The 25,615-nt window shown below is 38.5% G+C and overlaps 1 protein-coding gene across 5 annotated transcripts in view; it reads right to left on the reverse strand.

Annotated features, from left to right (window-relative positions):
• Positions 1-25,615, reverse strand: part of myo16 (myosin XVI) — a 158,896-nt gene that overhangs the window by 13,997 nt on the left and 119,284 nt on the right. For 3 of the 5 annotated variants that reach the window (XM_056754901.1, XM_056754899.1, XM_056754902.1), the window contains exons 28-34: positions 17,797-17,899; positions 16,950-17,046; positions 16,631-16,877; positions 13,253-13,623; positions 11,823-12,989; positions 5,175-5,342; positions 3,189-3,274 (exon numbers count right to left, since the gene is read on the reverse strand). In XM_056754901.1, coding sequence (XP_056610879.1) covers positions 3,189-3,274; positions 5,175-5,342; positions 11,823-12,989; positions 13,253-13,623; positions 16,631-16,877; positions 16,950-17,046; positions 17,797-17,899 — 2,239 coding nt within the window. The remainder of the gene's footprint in view (positions 1-3,188; positions 3,275-5,174; positions 5,343-11,822; positions 12,990-13,252; positions 13,624-16,630; positions 16,878-16,949; positions 17,047-17,796; positions 17,900-25,615) is intronic. The other 2 variants (XM_056754900.1, XM_056754903.1) reach the window with 1 other exon arrangement.

Here is a 25,615-nt window from a genome sequence, read left to right on the forward strand (position 1 = left end):
GGTATCGCCAAGTGAAACACAAAGTGCAGCTACCCTGCCTTCCGAAAAAAACAAATATTGCATTTCAATTTATTAACACAAAGGCACTTCTAAACCATTCGGAAAAAGAACGCTGCAATGTTTTAAATAATGTGCTCTGACAGAAGTTTACATAAGGTACGGGACAGAGTGGTTTGTGTGTTCATTTGGATAATGACAAGCTTCTTTCGTTCTCGGCTTGGGTCAGAACACACTGGATTGGAAACGCAGGATGCCCGGGCTATTACAGAGAAATAGGAAACATATTGCTCCCTCATTTTTATAAATAAACAATCTGCAGCTTTCAGCACTGGGTAAAATGACAATGCCGATGAGTCAAATCCAGAGAGGACTCTTCACTCAGGAAACATACACAGTTGTAGTCAGTTCTGATAACTACGGCTTGTTTCTTATTCAATAACATGTGACGGATATGAACGCTCGCATTTTACGGAAGAACACCTCAGGGCCAAAGTATATACATAGTATACTCATAAATCATTATGGTGCAGCACAAGTCATACAATGTGTCGGCCTCTATTGTGGGGGGGGGGTGAAGGGGGGTGCAAATTATGTGTTGCGACTGACAGGCGCACCTTGGTGTGTAAAGGAGGCACATAAACATATATCCTTTCCTGCACTTTCGATTATGATGAAAGCACATTTCCATTAATGTAACACACATGTGACTCGTGAGCAAAGCAGAGAGATTATTCAGGCACGGTAAAAATTACAAGCTCTGTCCCAAACCCTCACACTCGAATGGAATCACATTGATTGACGCTTTACAGAGGTTTCTAAACAATCAAGTTAAGAAAGACACGGCTCACAATTGACCATAGCTGAGTTTGCTATTAGCATGTTGCTAAGCTATTAGCATTGATACGTGTCGGATTTAAGAGTTACGAGATGTAAAAAAGCATTTACAAAGATTTGATAATGGGAACCTGTAAACTGGATAGTTCTACCGGAAACACTTCAAATGTAGTTATGTTGTTATCTCATAATATTTCTGTTAAGAATTAATATAACTGAAAAACTACCGCAGTAGAAAAAATCTTGTATCATTTTTTTGGTTCTGTTAAACACAAAAGATATTTAGGAAAGCAAACAGTTCTGGGCCACCTTTGACTATAATTTACTTCTACAATGGTAGTCAACGATGCCCCAGCATTGTCAGTTGCAAACCTTCTTCCAAATATCTTTCTCAGTGTTCAGCCAAACATAGAAATTTCATTTTTGAGTGGAGTGTCCCTTTAATTTAGACTAATGTCTTAATGCAAAATTATTGTGGACATAAATTTAAAGACATCCAATATAGTGTCATATATTATATAGTATTATATATAGTCTATAGTGTTGCTATAGAAACAGATAATTTTGAGTTTGAGAAGTCATCTTATACACTCAAAGGTAATTAAACATCTTGTATAAATATGTATGTATAAATAAATTGCACGTCAAAAATGTAAATCAAACTCTTTCACCCAATTTATGCTTTCTGTATTTTTTCGGATTAAAAAAAATATATTTACAGCAGAGCACTCAAATATATTTTCCTTAATGTGAAATAAAACAAATTCATCATCATTCAGTCACCCTTGTATCATTGAAAACATGTATATGACTCTTTATACTGTGGTCTTGTGTCCGTACAATACAAGTCAAAGATTGCTTATCAACATTCTTCAAATTTTTAAAGAAAGTTATATAGGTTTGGAATGACACAAGGGTGAGTAAATAAGGATTTTCAGTCCGTCCTGTATCTTCTCACTGAGCTTTTAAAAGTACTTTCTGCCTTCACTGTGATACAATATATGAAACAACTTCAGATTCAGATGTCAAATCAAATGGAGGTATGTATGGTGGCAGCATAATTCTCACTGGAAAAAGCCTTTGCCTCAGAAGTATGCCCTTAAAATGCTGTCGGGTAGGCAGCACGCTAGGTTTTGGAGCAGATCCACAGTCATTCAGTGCTGAGGATACAGTTATGCGAGACAGCTGTAGGTATTGGATCTCGCCACAAAGCATACAAGTTTATAAAATGAGCATTTGACTGCCATAAATCAAAGAATGATCTCTTTGCTGTCAGCATGTGACATTGCCATATATCTGTACCCAATCCCATCAAGCTAACAGATGGTGTCTGCTCTAGCTATGGACGTGCGCATATGCTCGCACGCATACGTATATTTGACGTAACTACCTCAAATCCTGTGCGTTCGGCCAAGGCTTTCTAATTCCTATTATGGTCTTCCTGTTTGTGACAGTTACGTGCATTCCGTTGTGCCCACGGCATGCCATGAATGTCACAGTCATGGCTATCTATAAACTAGACGTTTCGGAAGATTCAGCCTTGATTCATTTTTATCCGGCATCCGAAGCAATCGACCATGTTTTATTTACAGTCAGGGTCATGTATTCTTAATTTAATTCGAGATTTTTAACTTCAAGAAAGGAGCTTCTATATATATCATATTTCTATTCATCGGTTGAAAAACATCTTGTGATGCACCGTTCAATACATGCGTCGTTCTTCAGAACCAATTATAGGTCTCTTCTATAAGTGACACTTGAAACACTAGGTAGTAAAGAAATGTGGACAGAATGTTTTACGTCAGTAGAGATCGGAGGCGCTGGTATTTCATGCTTTTGCTTCAGAATTAAGGTTCCTGAATCATCATTAGGAATGATTCGCACTAACCTCATTTCTAAATACGAACCGGTTGTTGATCCCCAACCCCACCGGCCGGAAAGAGATACAGATAACGTTACAAATGCAGAAGCTCTTGGAGTATCCTCATTAAGTTTTCATGGGTGGTGAGGGTAACCCTGCTTTCGGGACACACGGGTGAGATGTTGAGAAGCACACGGTGATCACTCTGACCTCTTCCTGCGGTGCATCCAAAGCCGAGGAGAGCCGGGCCAGAGCGTCGCGGCACTCTCTAATGCAACTCTGAATACGATCTCCAGATAAGCTTCTGCTCATTTCATTTGGCAGAGTGCTGAGTCTGGAATGACATGGGACCCGCTCTCGCTTTCATTACCCATGATTACATCTGCCATTTGGGGTCACAGGAGACCTCCTCCCCGTGGAGGAGCGGATGACAGATGCCTCAAGAGAGCGTGTGCGAGGTGTATCGGAGTGTACGTTTGTATGCGTGCTTCACCTGAGTGTGATGGCTGTCCATGTGTCTGTGCATCACAGAGGTGCTGGATGCATTTGACTTTGGATGCCCCTCGTCTTCCAACATCCCTGTTAAAAGAGAGAAAATACAGATCTGAAATGTAACATCCCTCCTGTGTTTCAGAATTTCTTTTGCAGAATTCGTAAGCCTTAATGATCTATGTCTTAAACTCTCCTCTTTCAATGCTCTAAAGGAGCAATGTGGAGATTTTAGCGGCATCTAGCGGTGATCTTGAGAAATTGCAAACAAGGGATCACTCCACCCCTCCCTTTCGAAGCACTAAGGTGGCTTAACAGGACAAAGATGATGTTGCGTTTCTGCTTCTTTGCGGAAGGAGATAATGTATTTACGAATCGCTCTGTAGGGTGTATACTACAAACAACATGGTAAATTCCATGGAAGGGAACCCGCGGTGTATGTAGATAGAAATAGTTCATTTTATTGGGTTAATAACATAACGCTTCATTATGAAAGCTTTTTATACACCTCTGAACACATAGTTATGTGTGTTATATAGCATTTCTGTCAATAGTTACTCCAAAAAATTCCTTCAGTAAACGCATGTGTAGATCATTTTTCATCATCTTGAAGATGAAGGCATATGGAGTAATGGCTGAATGTATACAGGTTTATCTATAACTTCCACTTGCACTATGCTATTTACTATCATGTGTTAGTTTAAGCCTCACTGAGACTAAAGACAAAAGGCTAAGCGACCGGCCTGGTTCTTCCGGAGAGCACTTTATCAACTCCAGGGTCTTTGACTTTAATCACAGACTGTCTCAGTGAAATCTTCTGGGTCAATTCACGTCTTCCTCTCTTGTCCAATTCTCCATTTCTCTTCTCTATGGATCTCATGCACTTCCTTATTCTTTTTAACATTTTCTGTTTCTCATGCATTTAAATCTCTCTGGGCTTTCTGTCTGCGGTGCATGTCACACTCAGGTGGGCCAAGGTTACGCAGTTGTTGGAGCTGCGAAAAAAAACCTTGGGGCTAGGTTGGCCCAGCCAATGATGTGCGATTGACCTTTGAATAAATTGGATGGATGTATATTAGGCCATGCAAAAGACAATGGCCTAATCTAAAATGAGATTTTGGCTTCGGCACAGTCTCTTCATTTCTTAAAGAAATTCATCCGTTGTCATTAATGCACCCTCAATATATTCCCAAATGATTATATTTCCTTTTATGATGATTTTATGTGTCGTTTTTAAGGCTCCGGTCCCCATTCACGGTAATTACAATTGCAGACTAGCAGTACAGTAGATTATAAAAAGTAACACAATGATACAACGTTCATGTTTGGGTGAACTTTTCCCTTAATCACATTTGAGACGGCTGAACCAGATTTTTTTGGCAATTCATAACTTTTTTACAAGGAGAAGATTTTGTATTCCTTTGTACGATTTTAAATTGAATCCTACGATTATCACAAAAATAGGATTTATTATAACATTTATTATAATAGGTAGAATATATATTTATTTATTATAATAGGTAGATTATTATAACAATTATTTTGCCCCAGTGTTTAGATCACAACTACTCATAGGTTTTCTTAACAAAATCAACAAATAGATAAATAATTAATAAATGTAACACTTGATTTAACATACTGAAAATAAATATATTAATAATATATACGTTTATTATATGTAAATACTTGTAAAAAACAAATAGAATAAATTATAAACAAATAACATTAAAAAAAAAAGAAAAAAAAAAAAAGAAAATAAACATGATAAAATGAAATGGTTATTTTGATTTCATAAATGTTAGAAGACAAAATCGAAGTAGAAAATGACAATTATTTGCACAGCTGTAGTACAAATGGTATCGTACAAATTCAAACAAGTTAGTCAGGTCATAAAAAAAGTTACGAATTGCCATAAGATGGTGATTGATGGGTGTTTTCCCTTGTAAAACATTTGAAGCACGACATAATCCAGTCTTTTATCAGTTCTAACCTTGTGCGCCATTACCATTAGAGATCTGGTTGCCGTTCTCAACGGGAGCAGGGTTTGAAGAGTTAGAAGAGGTGTGGTTGTTGGCGTTTTTGTCCTGTAACTGCGGTGACGGAGAGGTGGGTCCCTGATCCTCTCGACCCGGCAGGTTTATGTTGGAATTTGAGAGTCCTGTGGCATAAAAATGAACATAACATTCAATAAATACACAGATTCATTTCAACATCATGTATAATGCATCCTGCAGCGCGGTGCACTGCCCTACAGGTTTCCGACTGACAGTGTGACCCTTAACCCGTGCGTTCCAGGTTCATGAAAAATAAGGGTGATGATGTGGCATGTGAGTTAACACCTGCCACCTTGAGTCACTAACATCTCTGCTGGGGCCTCTGCAGCTGCCCTACCCGGGCATTGTGGGAATGATGGGGTCCTGTGATGACGTTAACGGGCCAAATAACGGAAGCACGAGGGGCTGTTTAAGGCTCACGGCATGCGGGTCTGTTTGGATCCAACCGCCACAGGAATGGATATAGCAGTGGGGTCAGCTGTGCCTCTAAAACTCTATTACCAGCCCTGTTTCCATTACAGCATGAGCTCACTTGTGTCATAAGCATCTGACTTCAAAACGCCATATGATCAAAGCAATGACACTACATAACCCTATACTGGCTCTTAGAATGTTATATTTCTGACATACAGTATAGGAAATAAAATAAGTATGTGTGTAGAAATATTTATGTCATTCGTAAGGTCAGATACTACAAGACAGATCGAAAGGGAGCAGCAATCAAAAGTTTACAATTTTCATTCATGCTTCAAAATCCTTTTAATATTAATATAAGTTAAATATTATATTTTAATATTTTAATATTAAATAAAAGAAAGAAAAAACAATGTGCTGATCTCATTTCTACAGCCCACTGTCGGAAATAACATGACTGTAATGTCACACCTAAAACTATGGGGACCAAACATGCAAACGAAAATGACACCCCGCGTGACACAACTGTCAATCAAGATGTCTGAATCAGTGACAGAGCATATCATTAATGCCACAAGAGTTGGCTTCACCTTGTCTTGCATTGTGACTCTACTTTATAACGACTGACAGATGAACAGTTATATCTCATCTCATAAAAAGACAAGAGAGCAAGACAGTGAATACTGTTCACATTCTGAAGAATATCTATGAAGATTGAGCAGATAATTCGGCAGATAAAGGAAATTCTATTTTGGACAATGTCACAATAAAGCTGCGGCTAAGATGAATGGCTAATGTTAGAAGCACAAGAGCATGTGGGAAACATGAGACCTGCTTTTAAATATTTCTCAAACATTACACGTACACAAACGTTGTGATAGGTAACCTTTGTTCACCACACACACACACACTTGTATAATAATCTAAGAAGCAAAAGTGTGCATGATAACACACACTTTTATTGGTCTCATATTAGGCTCATTTTACCCCTTTATCCTCCCTAACAAACATCAGGAGAATTAAATGTTTTGGCCAATCCATGTGCATTTCAAACCAGTAAAGTCCACCTTATACAAATTACACACAGGTTTCCCCATATTTTAAGGACATTGAAATGTTAAGAATTGGCACTCATAAGAATAATCAAATATGTACACACACTGCAGTATGCAGTACTCATCACAATGATTCACACTCGTCAGCAGACCTGGAGACTTTGATATTTAATATTTCATGGCTACCATCATCTTTAGTCCATGTAATATTTATGTGACTGAAGCTAATACCCCCTGAACCGACAGAGAGAGAGAGAGAGAGAGAGAGAGAGAGAGAGACAGAGAGAGAGAGAGAGAGAGAGAGAGAGAGAAAGGGGAAAAAATATAATGAAGATGACATTTTGAAATAACTCCGTAGAGTTTTATGTGCACTGTAGAAACGTTATGTTCATTAACAGTATATGATAAATAGTATATGTCGTGTACTGTAAGCATGTGTGGAAATCAAATAAAAATCAAATAAATAAATACCCAATTTAATTAACAATCATAAACATAAGAAAGTGTGATCATAGTTATTGATTCTTGATTATCTGGTTTGATTTGTGTTGGTTGTTAACTTAATTTGTATCATTGTTGTGTTGGTTTTAATTACTGACAAATTTAAGTTTTCATTTGTTAATATTTATACTTTAATTGTTTTACTTTTATAAAAACAACCACATTTACTAGCATTTATAACTTTGTAGTAACAATGTGGTATCAAATTTAGTACTACAGTAGTATCAACTATGCTACATACTTTTGTATATGGGATCCTGGACAACAAAACCTTCTTATGGATCAATTTTTTGAAATTGCGATTTTTACATAATCTGAAAGATGAATAAAAAATATTTATTTTGATGTATGATTTGCCTTTGAAGTTGTTAATCATAGGCACTGTGGCAGGCCATCCACTCACAAAAATAAAGTTTTATATATTCAAGGTAGGAAATTTATCAAATATCTTAATGGAACATGAACTTTACTTAATATTCTAATGATTTTGGGCATAAACGAAAAAAATATAATTTTGTTAAAAATATTCCCGTGCTACTTAAGACTGGTTTTATGATGTAGGGTCACAAATGTGTTTTTCACAATTTCACACCTCAACAGCATTAAATACCTTCCATTTACATTTTAACATCATCAAAAGACATCTGTAATAAAGTTTACAGTAGTTTTGAATAGCCCACTGCCAATATATGTCAGAATGTATGACTGTGACTCCTAAAATAGTAAATTTCCTGCATTGATCTGCAACACAAACACCACGAGTGTAAAGGCTCAATGGTTGCCTCTTGCTTCTCCATTTCCATTGTGTGGATGCAACCAAACTCTGCAGGAAACTCACCTGACACTAAGCATCCTGAACTAAGAACAGTCAGTACCGGTGAATAATTATAAAAGTAGGTAGTATTACTAACTATGTTATCTAAGATCAACAGCAAGACATACAGTATAAAAAAATCTACTTCCAAAAAGATCTGTGCATGTAAACATTGGCTTGCTCTTTTCCAAGGAGGTAACCCAGGCGTCAAGATCAACAATTACCTTACACATGCACCCGATAAATGAAGCTCATTGATTGGGTCTTTGTTACACAGCACGTATTGCTCTTCACACAAGTTCAACACACCAGACATCTCAATCCTTCGAGACGTCAAATAAGAGTTCTTGTTGTTGAAATGAGTTGTTCTTTAGATCTACATGTATAGTTTGACATTTTCTGCCTCTGATTGATGCAATTAGCAGTAGTGGCTGCTAAGTTAATTGTATTGATCTTTGGCAATCGATGTGGATGGGTAGGATGCAAAAAACAGGCCAAACATCTCAGCATGGGCCGAACTTTTATCCATTTCCTGAATGTCGGACATTGCCCTTATGGTAAATGCAAACAATTATTTTGTTTAAGGTTATGCGTCAGTGAGTTCGCATCAAATTTAATTTTCCATTAATCTTACTAAACAATTAGCAAAATAATTAAATTAAAATAAAAACTGGAATGAATAAAATGATTGAATTCAATTTAAATACAATCAAAATTAAATTACATCTAAATGTTCCAATCTTAGAAATCAATATTTAAGATAAAAACTGTATTTACATATATACATTTCTTTGTGTTTAGTGATTTCACTTATAATTAATAATAATTACATTTTATATATCATTTTATATGTATATTTAAAAATATAATTATTCAAAATGAATGATTTTTTTATGCTTGGATGCAAATCTTGCGTTGGACTAATGAAAGTGTTAAATTGAACTGCAATGTTACAAATTCCATTCACTTTCAATCCAGTTCGAGTTCTAATTGAACATCCGTACGGCGTGACTAATAATATTCAACTTCTTGCTCATGAATTAAAAGACAGGCAATTCTTCAATTCTGAATTTTGTCCAACTCCGAGGATTTGCATATTTGCAGAACACATACATGCTTGTGTGAACAGAGGTCACGCTGCATCCACGTTCATAAATCCATATAATGAGAACTGCCCTAAATCACCTTTAATTAAATGTTAACATGACAAAACGGCAGACGTAAAGTGGAATTTCTACAACTGTCAAAGCATTTTTATCACATGTGAAGCAAGGTACCCTAAACAAATGAAGGCTGAGTTTAAAAACATTGCTTAAACAGAAGTCTGTTAATTGTGACTTTACGTCCAAACGTAAATAAAGAAACATCACGTCACTAAAAATGAATCAATGCACTTTGACTTGCCGAGTTCCAGGTCCAGAATTTCAGTGAACATGAAATATCACAGAGCAAAACAAAACATATTTGTCATAGGTTTTAGGCAAATTAGATGAAGACTACTCCCTCAATACGTACAATTGTGTCTTTGGGCATATCACGTGAACTCAGTCATACACACTCAACGTAGGTCCCGGAGTCCCTGAGGGTTTCTGTCCCACCAGGAGACAAATGACCCTGTTTTGATATGTCATTAAATACTCGTCTTCTCTCCACATGGATATGCACCTCATGCGCCTGATATATTTGTCTGCATGGGCGAATGAGCACTCTTTTGGCTCGTGATCAATGACAGAAGCAGGCCCATTGTGCAGCTGCAAATAAAGGAATTTGTTCTGCCAAAAATTTAAATTCTGTTATCATTTGAGTGAACTGTTTCTTTAAAGGCAGCTGTCGTGTACGGTTGCTGTAGTGTAGTAATAAAACTGATCTAAAGCAGATGCAACACACATCTAAACCTGCAATCCTACATAAACACATTGCTCTCATTGGAATGTCTTTCTGAGAGAGCATTGTGGCCTTTATGGTTAATCTCTGTTTTATCGGCACCGACCTCACTGCTTTTAACAAACACAAAGCCTGGCAATGGATGAGTCAAGAAAAACCATCCCCAACAGGACGTGCCTTTCAATGACCACACAGACGATAACCAAAGGGTGCTGGGAAAGTTTCTATAATTCGACCAGACTATTTTAATCCTCTGGCAGTAGATTAAACATGACCACATGTGCCGGTAAGTGCACTTTTCTGATGGGCTATAAATATGAGAACAAATCTTATAAAATGTGATTAAAGTAGCAGCATGTGAGACTGTATAATAGTGCTGTGTGTTTTTCATATATGTGAAAATATAGTCATATAAAGAAGCCATTTGTATGATCATTTCCAAGGAAAGCGGACAACAAAACACACTTTAGACTTTCAACAAAAACAATTTTTCAAAATCAATACTTTCCCGGATAACCAAGCGTCATACATTATGATGTTATGAGTTTTGATGATGATTGAATACGTTGCACAACACATTTTTGAAGATTATTGCATACATTGACATTTTTAGGAATGTGTCTGTCTCGTTTCAAGAAATCAAATTATTCTTGATTTTTCTTAAATGAGTCTAATAAAAGTGTGCAATAACTTGACGATGATGTGAGAAGTGCCGATGGAGGACGTCAAATGATTTTCTCCATAGAAATATTACAAACTCAAAAGACCTATATTAATGACCTAAACAACGACCAGGGAAATCCAAATTCTGTTGACCCTTACTTGGAATAAACACTAGCTAGAGTCCTTACTAAACGTATAAAATGAAGAATATTGCATTAAGCGTTATGGAAGTCCATTAAAATGAAACAGCTTAACGTACCGAAACAACGGAAAACAACCACAGAAAACTAAGTGAAATACATTTGTTTATAACTGATACTGTATCAAAGAAAGATATGATAACAGAAAAGTTTTATGTTGTCAGTTTGTCGCTGTCTTGAACCACGTTTTGTGGTTTCTTTATGATGCACTTCTATGAAGAACTAGCTTAACGTGAGACTATTCTTAACCCCAAAATACAAGCTAGTTCTTTTAACAAGAGCTTGATTGTGTTTATTACAATCAAGGTAAATAGATATTACGGTCACACTTTATTTTAAGATCCAGTTCTCGGTATTAATGAACCATTAACTATGAATTTTGCCTCAGTAAACTGCTAATTTGTTGCTTATTAATAGTCAGTAAGGTGGTTGTTAGGTTTAAGTAGGATTAGGGAAGTAGAATATGGTCATGTTGAATATGTGCTTTATAAGTACTAATAAACAGCCAATATGCTAAAATAAGGCATCTAATAAGCAACTAGTTAATAGTGAGAATTGGTGAGAATTATACTAAAGTGTTACAGAAATTATGGTTTACATGGTTATTATTTCAGTGTGTTAAACTGTTTCCTTATTATGGATTTCACTTTATCCGTTCAATAAAGACTCGTTCTTATAACAGCTGTTGTTTATTGCAAGGTTTGACAGAAATGTGAGTTGTTTAAGTATGTTAAACCTCGCTAAGCATTTGAAAAAGATTAAACGACCGCAGATTCAGGTTTACAAGCCACTTTTATCTCCGTTTCTCAGTCAATACTTGCATGTTCCCCCTTCATGAACATCAACTTTTGTTACACAATAAAAACATGGTTTCTCTGTTTGATCGATTTGAACATCAATGCAAAACGTAGGCAATTTGAGTGTGTGATGGTGAACTCCTTTGGGAAAAATCAATTGCTTCCCTCCATCTGCACTTCGCGCAGTGCCATGAACTTAAATGCAACTACCTTTTTGCACTTACACAAACATGACACACTTCAAGTTTATACTCACCGCTATCTCTGATTTTTCTTCCTGTGGTGGATTTACGGAGAAGGGTGCGGCCTGTGCTGAAGAGTGTGTTCAGCTCATCCAGGGGGCTGGTGAGGGATCGCCCATTGGCCGGGTTAAAGAGCAGAGGAGAGGAGGAACATGAGTGTGCTCTGCGGGGTTCTGGACGTGAGGTCTTTACTGGGGAGTAGGGAGGCTTTGCGCTATTCGGGGGAGTCTCTGTCAGACTGTGCCCGGTTTTATGCGGAACTTTGGGTGAATCTGTGCTGGCTACAGATGCTGCACGGGTGTGAGTAAGGAAGCCTGGCTCAGGGGGGAAAGGAAAATGAGAAGGGGGCCGGTAGGGAGGTGGGAGTGCTGCGGGAGGTGGTGGAAGGGCAGGAGGAGTCAAGGGCGGTGTTGATTTGTCTGGCATTAAGATGGACAGGCTCGGGGACGAGTCGGCCCTTTGGCGGGCGTACTGGGGTGAGAGTGGGCTGCCTCCATCTTGGCTGGTGTAATTGAGGTTGGTCTCAAACACCGGGAGCTTCTTCACCTCCAGAGGGGTGAGGGGGGACTCGTCCGAGGCGGGTGAGCAGGTTACAGGGGACGGGGGAAAGACCAACAGCGGGGGCCGGTGTGGAAGGAGATTAGGGAATGGAGCTGGAATGTCACACGTCCCATCTTTGACCTGTTGCTTTCCCAGCAGTGTACTGGGGGGCTCCATTAGGGTCATGGGCCTCTTGGCTTCCATCACTGGGGCAGGTGGGGGAGCGAGTTTGACGGCTTCGGGCATGACGACCGGAGCTGTGCCCACATCGTCAGATGGGAAGTACTTCATTTCCTCATAGACGGCCTCACTCAGGTCTGGGCTCTGAGAGTTGGCCAAGCCGAGGGACCGCGAGGCCCCCACCATCTCAATGTACACGTCCTCCTCATCCTGACAGGGGTAGAGGCTTAGCACAGAAGAGTGAGGGCCATCCACAGACGCTGCTCGCTGGATGAGGCCCAAGCAGTGGCCGCCTCGTGCCAAACTGAACAGCTTCATGTCCGTCGGGCGTGCAGGGAAAGGTATCGAAATCTCCTCGTAGGAGCCAGTCAGTTTGGTGTTGGGGCTGCGTTTGGGTTTTGGGGGTGGGATTTTCTTCATGGTGCTATAGTCATCGCTGTGAGGGCGTGGCTTGGACAGCGCTAGATGATGGATGGTTTTGGAGAGGGGGGAAAATGCCATAAGTTGGGGTAAGATTTTTAAATTTACAATAACATTTTTACATTTTAAAAGCTAAAACAGGGAAAATGAAGTGCTTCTGGACCAGTGTTGTTTTTAGTCTAGCAAAATAGTTTATAGCTTGATTTTTAAATAAATGGGGTTTCCACATATTGCTAGTCATATGATGTACTGTATGTAAATAGACATTTGGACATGTTTAAACTGAAACAGCATCAATACGTACGATCAGAAGGAGAAAGTTGAGTTTTGGGTGGGCTTCCAGACGGAGAGGCCTGGCCGTCAGCAGGGCTGTCTTTAGGTGCTATACTCAGCCCTGCGCTCACAGCCTCATACGAAGCGCTCAGACGTGTATTAGGGTCTCGTTTCGGTTTGGGAGGAGGTTGTTTTCGTGGCGAGGACATGCTTCCCCCACTCCCCTCTTCAATGGAGTGTGGCGCAGGCTGAAGGGCCGCTTTGATTGATGTCCCAATGCTGGAATGTACCAAGCTGTCCATTACCAGGGGGAGCGGTACAGAGCTGGAGCGGAAATGTCGGAGTGGTCGGCCTCCCCCACGGCCCGCTCCATCAGTTACCCTACCGCTTTTTTCGACGATCCTGAACAAAAGAATGAACAAATTAATAATTCAATGGAGTTAAAGGATAAAACCGTTTGGGTACAGTGCTGATTCCCTCAATAGGCACCTCTGGCACCCCCTTTGCCCTTCCCCTCTCAAGCAAGTCATTATTCATTCATTCATACATTTATTCTTTCAGTCGTTCTCTCCCCATCACGCTAGAAGCAAACATATGTCCCGTCTCTGTGTATGATGGATAGAGAAGGTGCTAAGCATCTGCCAAATGTGAGAGGATCAGTCTCAACCTTCATAAAATCAATACATCGGTGTCAAGCTGTCCGCTCAGATCGGTGCAAGAACATTTCATTGCACTACACTAACTGGAATGGGTGTTGTCCTGTTTCCTAACAACAGGGTTCTTTTTTTGCTGGCCGGGTACCAACAGTTTACATTTTTGGCCTACTGGTTTAATGACTTTTAATTGTTATAATGTCAGAAGATTGGATTAGTTTTATTACAACTCATGCTTCTTATCATTTTATGAAATGTTAAAGCCTCCGAGACTGCACAGGTTGTAAGCAAAGTCTTTTTTCGTGACAAAAGAAGATGCTCAACAACAAATTAGCATTACATTATCAATCTTAATGGGGTAATACATTAATCTAGGCCAGAAACGATTATTAACATTGTTGATTTTAAGTCTAAGCAGACTGTAATACCGTAATGTGACATCCACACTCATGTTTGATATTTCCCCTTTAATCTGGATCTACCATCTGTTGTTCTATCACGATAGGCATTTGGGTGTTTGATGTTGAGCAAACAGGGGGTGGTGGGGGTTACAGTGATTTACCCTAAGGAGATTTCACCAGCCCGGAGTGGGGGTGGGTCTTATCTCTCTGTGATTAGCAGAATGGCAGCTCAGATTCACAGGGTTTGCCAAATCTAGATTAGCTATGAACCCCCCATCATTCAATCACCTGATCTCACCCCCATTTGTGATGCAAATAGAACCAAATGTATGTGATGAATGTGAGTGCTTGTTTTGAGGAACAATAAGCCCACCTCCTTCATAACAGCAGATGGCTTTGTGTTTAACGCTGGAGACCCGTGCTACCCAAACACACCTGTATGCAATTTTAATTGTGCCTATTTATGTACTGTAGCTACAGCTTACAATTAGTACAGTATATAGTATATGCAGTTAGTATAGTTTATATTACATACAGTATAATACATGCAATTCTATTCAAATGTTTATGGTCAAGTACTAATGCACTAGATCAAAAGGTCTTTTGAACGATGGTGTATGTACAGGTCTGGAAAAAATAAGAGACCACAATTTGCCTTCAGTCAGCACTTCCACGTGTAACACGGCCATTTCATTCAAGCGTCTGTTGAACTCAAACAGAAACAAACCTCTCGAGTGTCATAAAGTCACCCAAAAGCAAAGTGAAAGACTGAGATCATGTCAAGATGCATGATCAGGGTTATTTCATCAAGTATACTTTTGATGTAAACAGTTGTTTTTTATTAAAGTATTTGTTATATTTTCTTACCTTCTGCAAATATATGCAAACAAAATATGATGCTGTTTGGAATTAAACAGAAATTACTGTCAGAAATGTACCCAAGCTGTGACTGGGACCATACCCTCTAATAATATTATCATGTATTATCATTTTTTGTTTCATTCTGTAAACTACTTACAGTATTTACAATAACAACAAAAGTAATATCTCTGTTGTAGAAAAAAAACAGGTCAAAACCACAGAAAAGACTGTATGTTGCAAAAAAAACAAGTTTAGATTCACTTTTAAGCAATACAACTGTAATATTTGTACATTTATTTAGGAAAAGTCTAACAATTATTTTATGTGATAATTTTATCACTGTTTTCATGTGTCTTTTCATCCTGTCAGTCTTTCACATTGCCCTTGAATGATTTTCGGACGGCTTCCCGGACCGGGATAAGACTTGTCCAAGACTAAAATAAATGTAAGAGCTGTCCAAACTGAAAACAGCTTGCACTGACATTTCTTAAAATACATGAGTGCCTTTGTGTTGTCTCAAAATGCACACAAGTGATGTTTTTTATACGGCATGTTTGTTAAAACTACGTACATTTTCAAAATAAACTAAGGGTAGTACTGTGTTAAACTAATCCCAGTCCGGGAAACCGCCCCTTTATGTCACTCATGAGGATTAATTTGTTGAAATTTAACAATAATGGTCTGAAATGGCTGAATAAATAAAAACTTGGAATGATCTCTTAATTTATGTATAAATTCTCCAATGTTAAAACACTGCTTTTTTGGATTACAGCAATCTTATTCATTGAAAAAAAACCTCTAAAAGTGCCTATAAACTGTGTTTTAAAATCTAAAAATCAACTCTGACCATGATTTTTTGTTTTTCCCTCAACTCAATACACGTGAATGCATTTTCCACTAAAATGATCTATAACTGAATTTAGATCAGTCTTCCTATCTGTTTAGTTCTTACAACGCTAACATCATCACGTAAAGTGAAATTCCTTCTGACATCAGTGACAAATGGAGACATTGTGTTCCCATTTTGTTTGCACTGCAAAGAACAAGTGGAACTAATAAAAGCCATGAATTTTTATGGCTTCTCTGAACCCAAGTGGAAAAAGTACATCTTGGAGTGTCTCCTATAATCAGACACTCCAATTTAATTCAGACTGCTAGAGTGTCTGATATAATCCTTCAAGAGGACACAGTGTGTAGTGTAGACAGATCTGTGCTGACCCGTATGATTGAATTTCAGCCAGAAACAAGATTTCTTAATAATGAACCTCTAAAGGAAACAAAAATGAACATGATTAACTTGTTATTAAGAATTAAATGAAATAAACAAGATTTGATTAAAAACTTATTCTGTTATTTACATAATTATTCATGTATATGTGCATTATAATGTATACATGATTTCTTTCTTATTTACATACATTTAGCTTACATTTTTTGTGTGCAGTATTTGTTTTCCGTAAATACATATTCCGTCACGTACAAGCTGTGTTTTACCTCTTAGGCGAGTCTTCTTCTTTCCCAACGGGTTCGGGGCGCTCGCCCAGAGGCGGTGCGCTGATGTGACCCCGCAGGCGATCGTTCTCCCGTGCGATATCAGCTGCGTTCTGGATGACCAGGCTGTCGTAAACACGCATGCCCAAGTCTTCCGCTCCCTGCAGGAACCTTTGCACGCTGCACTTCTCCTGTGTCCGAGAGGTGAGCCTGTGACGGGCATGCTGCCTGGCCAACCATCCACGAACCACTAAATCACACACATGCGTTAGCACAATAAAATAGTGACAGACTGTGACATACTGTGTGATGGTCAACTTACCTTTCTGACACATGATGATCTTCCTCTGGAGTTGATGGCAGCGATCATTTAGGTGATCGGCCTCCCAGTATCTCAAGAAAACCTTACTGTTACCCATCTGATCCGGTGAGAAAGATAATAAGACGGAGGGACAGAGAAAAGGGGAAGATGTAACTGGTTTTGTTTGTATAATAATAATAAAACTATTTTTCACATTTAGACATTTCCCACTAAATTATACTAGATATAAAAAATCTAAATGAATCACTATTAATAGTTCACAGTAGTTGTAAATCAGGGTAAGGAGGAGTATATTAATGCACTGATTTTTTACCAAACAAATTATGGATTTTACCTCTGATAAGCTTAAATACAGGCTGGATATCAACGAATGGGTAGTCGATTTTTATTACAACTAACAGATAATTGTCAGTGTTACATAACATGTTTAATAAAAAGGCATCATTGTCCAGATTAACTTCCTGGAAAGCTTTTTGAAATTATACTGCAAAAGAAACACACTATACCTTTTCAGAAGGTAGAAAGGTATTGTGAGACACACCGAATGGCCCATCCCTGTTTGTAATCCTCTTTTATGTTGTAGAGAGCATTTTACTAGACGACAATATTTGAGTGTGTAGTCATCAATATTGTGAATAATTTTCCCCAAAGGAAGAGGCTGAAACGTTTTGTGAACTGTTATGTAAATACCAGTATATAGATATAGATGGACATGGACTAATGCCACAAAACTCTACAAGGTCTTTAAAATACTGCCTCCGCAGTCAGTTTACTATGTTTTGCAACAGAGCAAATCTGTCTCTTTACGATGTTTCCTTAAGCTTTGAAGACGCCTATGCCAGCTCACCTGCCAGCCCCGGAGTTTACAATGCTGCAGGATGTGCCGGCACTTCTCCTCCGCACACATCTTCTTCTTTTCCGTGAGGATGGTGTCCACCAGCTCTCTGTATCTACAACACAAACCCACAGAACAGCAATGTCATACACATCTTAATGTGTTCGAGCTTGTAGCCGCTAATTTCTGTTTAGGAATGTTGCCTGCATGAACCGAAGCCAAGCCGCCTACGCCAACCTACTTGTTCGAGTCGTGTGATTTTTCAATACAATAACCATCTGAGACAGCCGAACTGAATGCCACACGCACGACTCTACAAAGAAATCTCAGGAGTGATAATACACAAGTAAATGGCCGTGCCTCCATTGGTGGGAAAACCCAATGAGAGGGTCAGAAGGTTTGAAGAATCTGTGTGACTTCTCAGCATCTGCTGGGGTGGGTTGGCAAAGCAACCATTCACAGAGAAAGGTCAAACTTGGAGAGCTTTGCAGCATTGTTCTGGATTGGAGGGATCAAGCATCTGTGGCACGCAGGGTAAGCCGCAGACACGCCCATCAAACACGTGTGTTTGTGTTTGCGCATTTGGATTATGCATTATGAACATCTGGCGCGAGCGTCTTCTATTTAACAGCAAATGATTTTGAGAGAATTCACAAAGAAACCACCCCGTGCATGCATGATGCATAATAACGTCTGCGACTAATATGTAAATACAAGCATTGGTGCTTTCTGACCTCATTACAATTTTGACAATTGAGATCTTTGGTTCCTTACATATAGACGCGTACATTCATTCATGAAAATCACAGCGTACACCATAACGAAAGGAGACAGGCTTGTTTTGCGGATGAATGGAAAGGCCAGCACGCATTAACTGACCTCTGCATGGTAAATTTGTTCAAGTATGCATGTTGAGCCGACTCTTCGCTAGTCAGTTTGCTTCTCTTCCGAGATGTTTGGGATGCGGAGTATTAGAGTGGAGTGACAGCATTTCACAAAGACTTTTGTGTTTTGTATAGTTTGTGTATAAGTGGAGGAACAAGGCAACAGAAGAATAGCAAATGTTGTGAATAAAGCTTGACATCCACAGGTTTTTGTTTGTAAATGATTATGCATAGGTCCCTTTACCTACTTAATGTTCAGTGAAATCCCTCATGGTGTTTTGTAACTGTTTGATACAATATGCAAGCAGTCAAATATTGCTGTTTATTAATTATATGCATTGACATATGTATACATCTAAAGAACTATGATTAAATTTTTCAATTAACTAAAATTTAAATATATATGTAGAATGAAAAACCTGAATTTTCATGCAAAATTGTATTATTATAATTATATAATAATTAGTCCCACAAGCTGTGTTAATAGTGCCTGGCCCGAAGTTCACTTCCGGTATGTGTTTGGTTATAAAATAACAATTTATTTGACATTTATTAATATTTTACTGTATATTAATTGCATTTAATTAAATTAAAACTACAGTTATTGATTCACTACCGGAAGTTAAGATTGGGCCACATCATGTTTATATAATTCCTGAACGCATGTATTCATTAAAACATGAAATTGGGATTTAGTCAAATTATTATCATAGACAAAATTAAATAATTTCATCTTTTTACTTAACAGTAAATATTAAATATCAACAGGAGTTTTTGAGAGATTAAATATTTCAGTGATGCTTTTTTAGTGTTTGTCCTCACGTTCTGTAGACTATTTATTCCTATTTTAAATATCATTTTAGTATTTTCACTAATGCGCATTTGACATCGCATATTGTTAGGACTGTGTAGTCCGTAAGAATATGATGCACACAGCATTTTAATGTACTCTATAATTTGACATTAATAATCAAAATAAATGTCATGCCAGATGCACTATTGATAATAAATATAATAAAAAAATTACAATAATAACAATAATAAAGTTAAAAATAACCAATATTGTGGGCAATTATCAATAACTGTATCTGTTGTTGTATACGAGTATCGGGTATGCTGTATCTGACAATTATAATGAACATTTGTATTTTTATTATTTAATAAAAAAAGATTAATAAATGGTGTAAAATAGTATATATATATATATATATATATATATATATATTTCAAGTTAAATAATAGAATACCTACTGTTAACAAATGGAACCTTGTTATAACTGTATACCACTTAAAGCCGTGCCCCCATTAAATCTTCTGTTTTGTAGCAATTTTTTTGTCGTAAATTCGATTCCCTTAAGCATGCAGACACCTTCAACAAAAAGCTCCTCGCTGCAGGCAACAATTACACAACTCCACTAACAGACTCTGGTGGACCAATACAGATGCAGAAGCACATGGTGAACAGATGGATGGGTGGGAGCAACCAAGGAAGGTCTTATGCAGTGGGGCGGCGGAGGGGGATCTCCTCCGTGTGCCGGGTGAAACACTGGTTTAAAGCTCAAGCCAAATTAACTCAGCATCTCCCTTTCAACATGATTTACAGCAGCCCAGCGGTTCTGAACTTCCCCTAACCCCCCCTTCTGTATGGTAATGTCCGCTGACCAAGACCTACAGCATCCCACAGGAGTCGTAAACCATAAAAGGAGCCAGGGGAGACCCAGGACCTCTTGTATATGAATATGAAAATTATCGATGCCCTCAGAGTTTGTGGGGCCTTTGGGGATTGAGTCATATGAACTCTAAAGGGCCGGACTGCCTGGCAGTTAAGCTCCAAATTGGGGTTATGGAAGGGGGAAAATCAGCCAACGTCACCCTTGTAAATAGCCACAATAAAACGGCAAGATGACAACAGACCATCATATCTTATCTTGAGTATCATTATAGCATTAAAGAACCACTGACGGCATTTCTGCTGCCAAATAACAGCCAGACGATATAGAGCTTGACTTTGTTTGTGTGTATGAGCATGCATATTAATGTAGTGCAAGTCAAATTGCGATGGCTTTCACAAAAGCAAAGCTGTACCCCCTCCCCTTGAAATTAGAAATGTATGTGTGTGTATAATAGAGAGAAAGTGAAAGAGTGAGAAAGCAGGGATGTGGTCTTATGTAAATCAGTTTATTATTGCAGGGTTTCCTGTTCTCAGCTGTTATCCATTAAGCCACTCACTAGGTGAAAGTAAATAAATATCACATGATCTGTGAGTTCGAAGTGTTTATGCAGTACAAATAAACTGGGTGAAATGAGCGGTGGCAAATCACACTCTCCATGAATAGAGTAGCAAAAAAAGAGCTTGAAATAGCAAGGTGACTGGGTACATATTTAGCAAATATAATAGTTCTCTAAACATAACACATGGGAAAGGTCCAATGTGTAATTTTTGGGAGGCTCTATCGACAGAAATGAATGAAATATAATATATATATATATATATATATATATATATTGTATACAGTCAGGTCCATAAATATTGGGACATCGACACAGTTCTAACATTTTTGGCTCTATACACCACCACAATGGATTTCAAATGAAACGAACAAGATGTGCTTTAACTGCAGACTGGCAGCTTTAATTTGAGGGTATTTACATCCAAATCAGGTGAACGGTGTAGGAATTACAACAGTTTTGCAAATGTGCCTCCCACTTGTTAAGGGACCAAAATTAATGGGACAATTGGCTTCTCAGCTGTTCCATGGCCAGTTGTGTGTTATTCCCTCACTATCCCAATTACAATGAGCAGATAAAAGGTCCAGAGTTCATTTCAAATGTGCTATTTGCATTTGGAATCTGTTGCTGTCAACTGTCAAGATGAGATCCAAAGAGCTGTCACTATCAGTGAAGCAAGCCATCATTAGGTTGAAAAAACAAAACAAACCCATCAGAGAGATAGCAAAACATTAGGCGTGGCCAAAACAACTGTTTGGAACATTCTTAAAATAAAGGAACGCACCAGTGAGCTCAGCGTCAACAAAAGACCCGGAAGATCACGGAAAACAACTGTGGTGGATGACCGAAGAATTCTTTCCCTGGTAAAGAAAACACTCTTCACAACAGTTGGCCAGATCAGGAACACTCTCCAGGAGGTAGGTGTATGTGTGTCAAAGTCAACAATCAAGAGAAGACTTCACAAAAGTAAATACAGAGGGTTCACCACAAGATGTAAACCATTGGTGAGCCTCAAAAACAGGAAGGCCAGATTAGAGTTTGCCAAACGACATCTAAAAAAGCCTTCACAGTTCTGGAACAACATCCTATGGACAGATGAGACCAAAATCAACTTGTACCAGAGTGATGGGAAGAGAAAATTATGGAGAAGTAAAGGAACTGCTCATGATCCTAAGCATACCACCTCATCATTGAAGCATGGTGGTGGTAGTGTCATGGCGTGGGCATGTATGGCTGCCAGTGGAACTGGTTCTCTTGTATTTATTGATGATGTGACTGCTGACAAAAGCACCAGGATGAATTCTGAAGTGTTTCAGGCAATATTATCTGCTCATATTCAGCCAAATGCTTCAGAACTCATTGGACGGCGCTTTACAGTGCAGATGGACAATGACCCAAAGCATACTGCAAAAGCAACCAAAGAGTTTTTGAAGGGAAAGAAGTGGACTGTTATGCAATGGCCAAGTCAATCACCTGACCTGAATCCGATTGAGCATGCATTTCACTTGCTGAAGACAAAACTGAAGGGAAAATGCCCCAAGAACAAGCAGGAACGGAAGACGGTTGCAGTATAGGCCTGGCAGAGCATCACCAGGGATGAAACCCAGCGATTACAAAGGATTTGCAACCAAGTATTTAAAAGTGAAAGTTTGATTTATGATTATTATTCTGTCCCATTACTTTTGGTCCCTTAACAAGTGGGAGGCACATATGCAAACTGTTGTATTTCCTACACCATTCACCTGATTTGGTTGCAAATACCCTCAAATTAAAGCTGCCAGTCTGCAGTTAAAGCACATCTTGTTCGTTTCATTTGAAATCCATTGTGGTGGTGTATAGAGCCAAAAATGTTAGAATTGTGTCGATGTCCCAATATTTATGGACCTGACTGTATGTTCAGAGGTATATAAAGTCCTTACGTAATGAAGCGTTATGTTTGTATTATCTTAGAATGAACAATTTCTGTTCCATATACACCGCGGGTCCTCTTACATGGAATTCGCCATTTTGTTTCTACAGTAGCCCTAAACGGACAAACTGCTAGAACGTAATTTGTAAATACGCTAGCTCCTTCGGCAAAGAATGGAAAATGTGAAAGTATCTTAATCCTGTGTTACCCACCAAACTGTTTCAAAAGGGAGGGGTAAGTGGTGGAGTGAGCCATTGTGTGAACCTTTAAATTATACTTGTTTATAAAATAAAACAAATGCTTTACAAATTTGAAGAGAGGTCTCACATGGGTATTTGAACCACCAAATGTTAAAATCTGTGCTGTTACCATAGTAAAAACCCTGTTTTCGTGGTAAGGTTGACATTTTCGCGGAATTGCCCGTGTATAAAAGTGGATGAGTAGTATGTCCTCAGGACTTGGGCTTAACCATGATAAATAACCCTGTCATGTTCATTACTGCTGGGGCAGAGAGTACCGGAGACCTCAGGCACACACCAAGCTTCAATCAGAAAGACAGAGAAGCATGTCATGATGATAGAGAAGTTTAAAAAAAGACAAAATATCAAGAACTTCTCATTCGCACGTCATAACCAACATCCATTAAAAAAAGGATAACTTTCTCCTCAGCCTCATCCGCGCTCATGAATGGTTTGTCGGAGGCGCAAGAGGCTGTGAATGGGTTCTTTGTGACGGCAAGTCCCTTTCCGCCTGGGGAAGTCAAAGCATCCTTGGAAGCGACGTGCTCAATGGTGGGTACACATGACTTCACAACATAAGCAAACACAAAGCAGCATTTATCCAAGGACTTCACTTCTTTATTTATTCACATGTCAATGGAACTCAAACACATGCGTGTGCTCAAACAAAGCATGAATGAGGCATCGGGGGAAATGCCAAACAAATAGTTTGTAGTGATTTTTGTTTTCCCTAGTAAGTGTAAATGTGATAGAAGTACCAATATTTTTTTTGCGATATATGCTGATGATTTAGAATTAATTAAATGTTGTGATGATAGTTGAGGTCCAGTGAAAGAAATTTTGTGGCATCCAGTGGTGAGGTTGCGAATTGCAACCAACAGCTCACTCCCCTCCCTTTTCAAAGCACTACGCTGGCTCTCACAGGACAAAGATGAGGTCATGTTTTCGCTCCTACAAAAAGTACACATTGGACCTTTAAGAGTTGCAATTTAATGCACTTTATACTTTCACATTTTATACATAGACTGCCCGCTATCCCATACAGTGACAGTTTGTGCCGTAATGTATTACAAGAAGTACAGCCTGACTGTTAAAATCAGTATATTATAAAACGTATGTATATGTGAAGTATGCATATCGGAAACAATACATTCACCAGGTTTGCATACCACTCATTTAGCATACTGTATATTAAGGAAATTTGTACATTTGGACTTGGACGGTGGCTGCATCTGGTCACATGACTAAAAAAAATAGCTGGACAAAAAATGCTAGAAAAATTGCTGGAAGAATTTATTACTTTTGTTATTTTTTTATGTGTTATAATTGTCCGTTTTTTACTGGATTTAATTGATTTTATCTCAAATTTGGTTGAAATGAAAAAAAAAAGTTTATTGAATATTATCAAAGGTCAAAAATGAACGAGCTATAAAACTTTCTTGTGACATCTTGGCAATTCCATGCAAATGTCACCCCTTCTCCATTTGTTGGGCTATTTTTGTTCTTTAACATTTGATTCACATAAATCCAAGTATGTTGTCTCTTCATGTCACATCCACAACATAATTTTTTCCTCTTTTAAAACACTCTATACATCTTATATTACCATATATCTTATATTATATATTAGAATATCACTCTTGAAAGTGATAGTTTTCTGATATCTGGACATTCAGGAAAATATAATCAGATAATTCAATCGATTGGTAATAAATACATTCTTATATTTCCGTCACACCCATTATGCTGGAATTGCCCATCTGTTATTGAACCATTAAATCAAGATACAGCATATACTGAAACTTATTACTTAAGAGAAGGTGAACAACGCTGGCATTTTGAAAACCAGAATGTGTCTGGGACAGAAGAAAAGCAGGATTTGCCTTACGCATTCTTATATAGACGGCGAGTAAGATGCAAAAGCTCACGTGCAGACATATATGAGCAGCTTGACTTTCATAAAGAGCACACACACATATTGTTGGCGATGCGTCACCCATGAAAATTGACCTCTGCATCAACCTCCCGCTCTAAAAGCCTAAAATTTCCATCACAATCGTCTGGCCTCTCTGCCGCCGCTCCCCTGCCCTGTCTGGCCCGCCACAGTCTCATTGTGATGTTAACACACGTTGTACACACTGGAACGAAAACAAACCCTGCACATGGCACCGCGTCACCCATTGAGGCGCTCGCAGGGAAACACAACGCATCATGAGAAGGTCTCTCTGCTGCTATACGTTATGTAAATAAAGGGAAGGCATATGTCATAACCTGACAGGTTCTGTTTCAGCAGAACAAATGACTCTTTCCTAAGGCCATAAAATCTAATGTTAGCTAACTTTTTTTTGGTTGACAATCTCAATAAACATCCACCGTGAAACATGTATATACAGAGTTGGACGTTAACAAATAGAAACATTTAAGAGGGTGAAATGTATCTACAGTTAAAGAAATGGCAATCTACACAGTCTCTGTATATTCAGAAAAGGATTGGCGTATTTAAACATTAAAAATGACACGTATGGCTTTACAGGTACTTGTTCATGTCAGGTCATGTTAAATGTCATCTC

Source organism: Triplophysa dalaica, chromosome 8 (assembly GCF_015846415.1).
Source record: "Triplophysa dalaica isolate WHDGS20190420 chromosome 8, ASM1584641v1, whole genome shotgun sequence".
Taxonomy (NCBI): domain Eukaryota; kingdom Metazoa; phylum Chordata; class Actinopteri; order Cypriniformes; family Nemacheilidae; genus Triplophysa; species Triplophysa dalaica.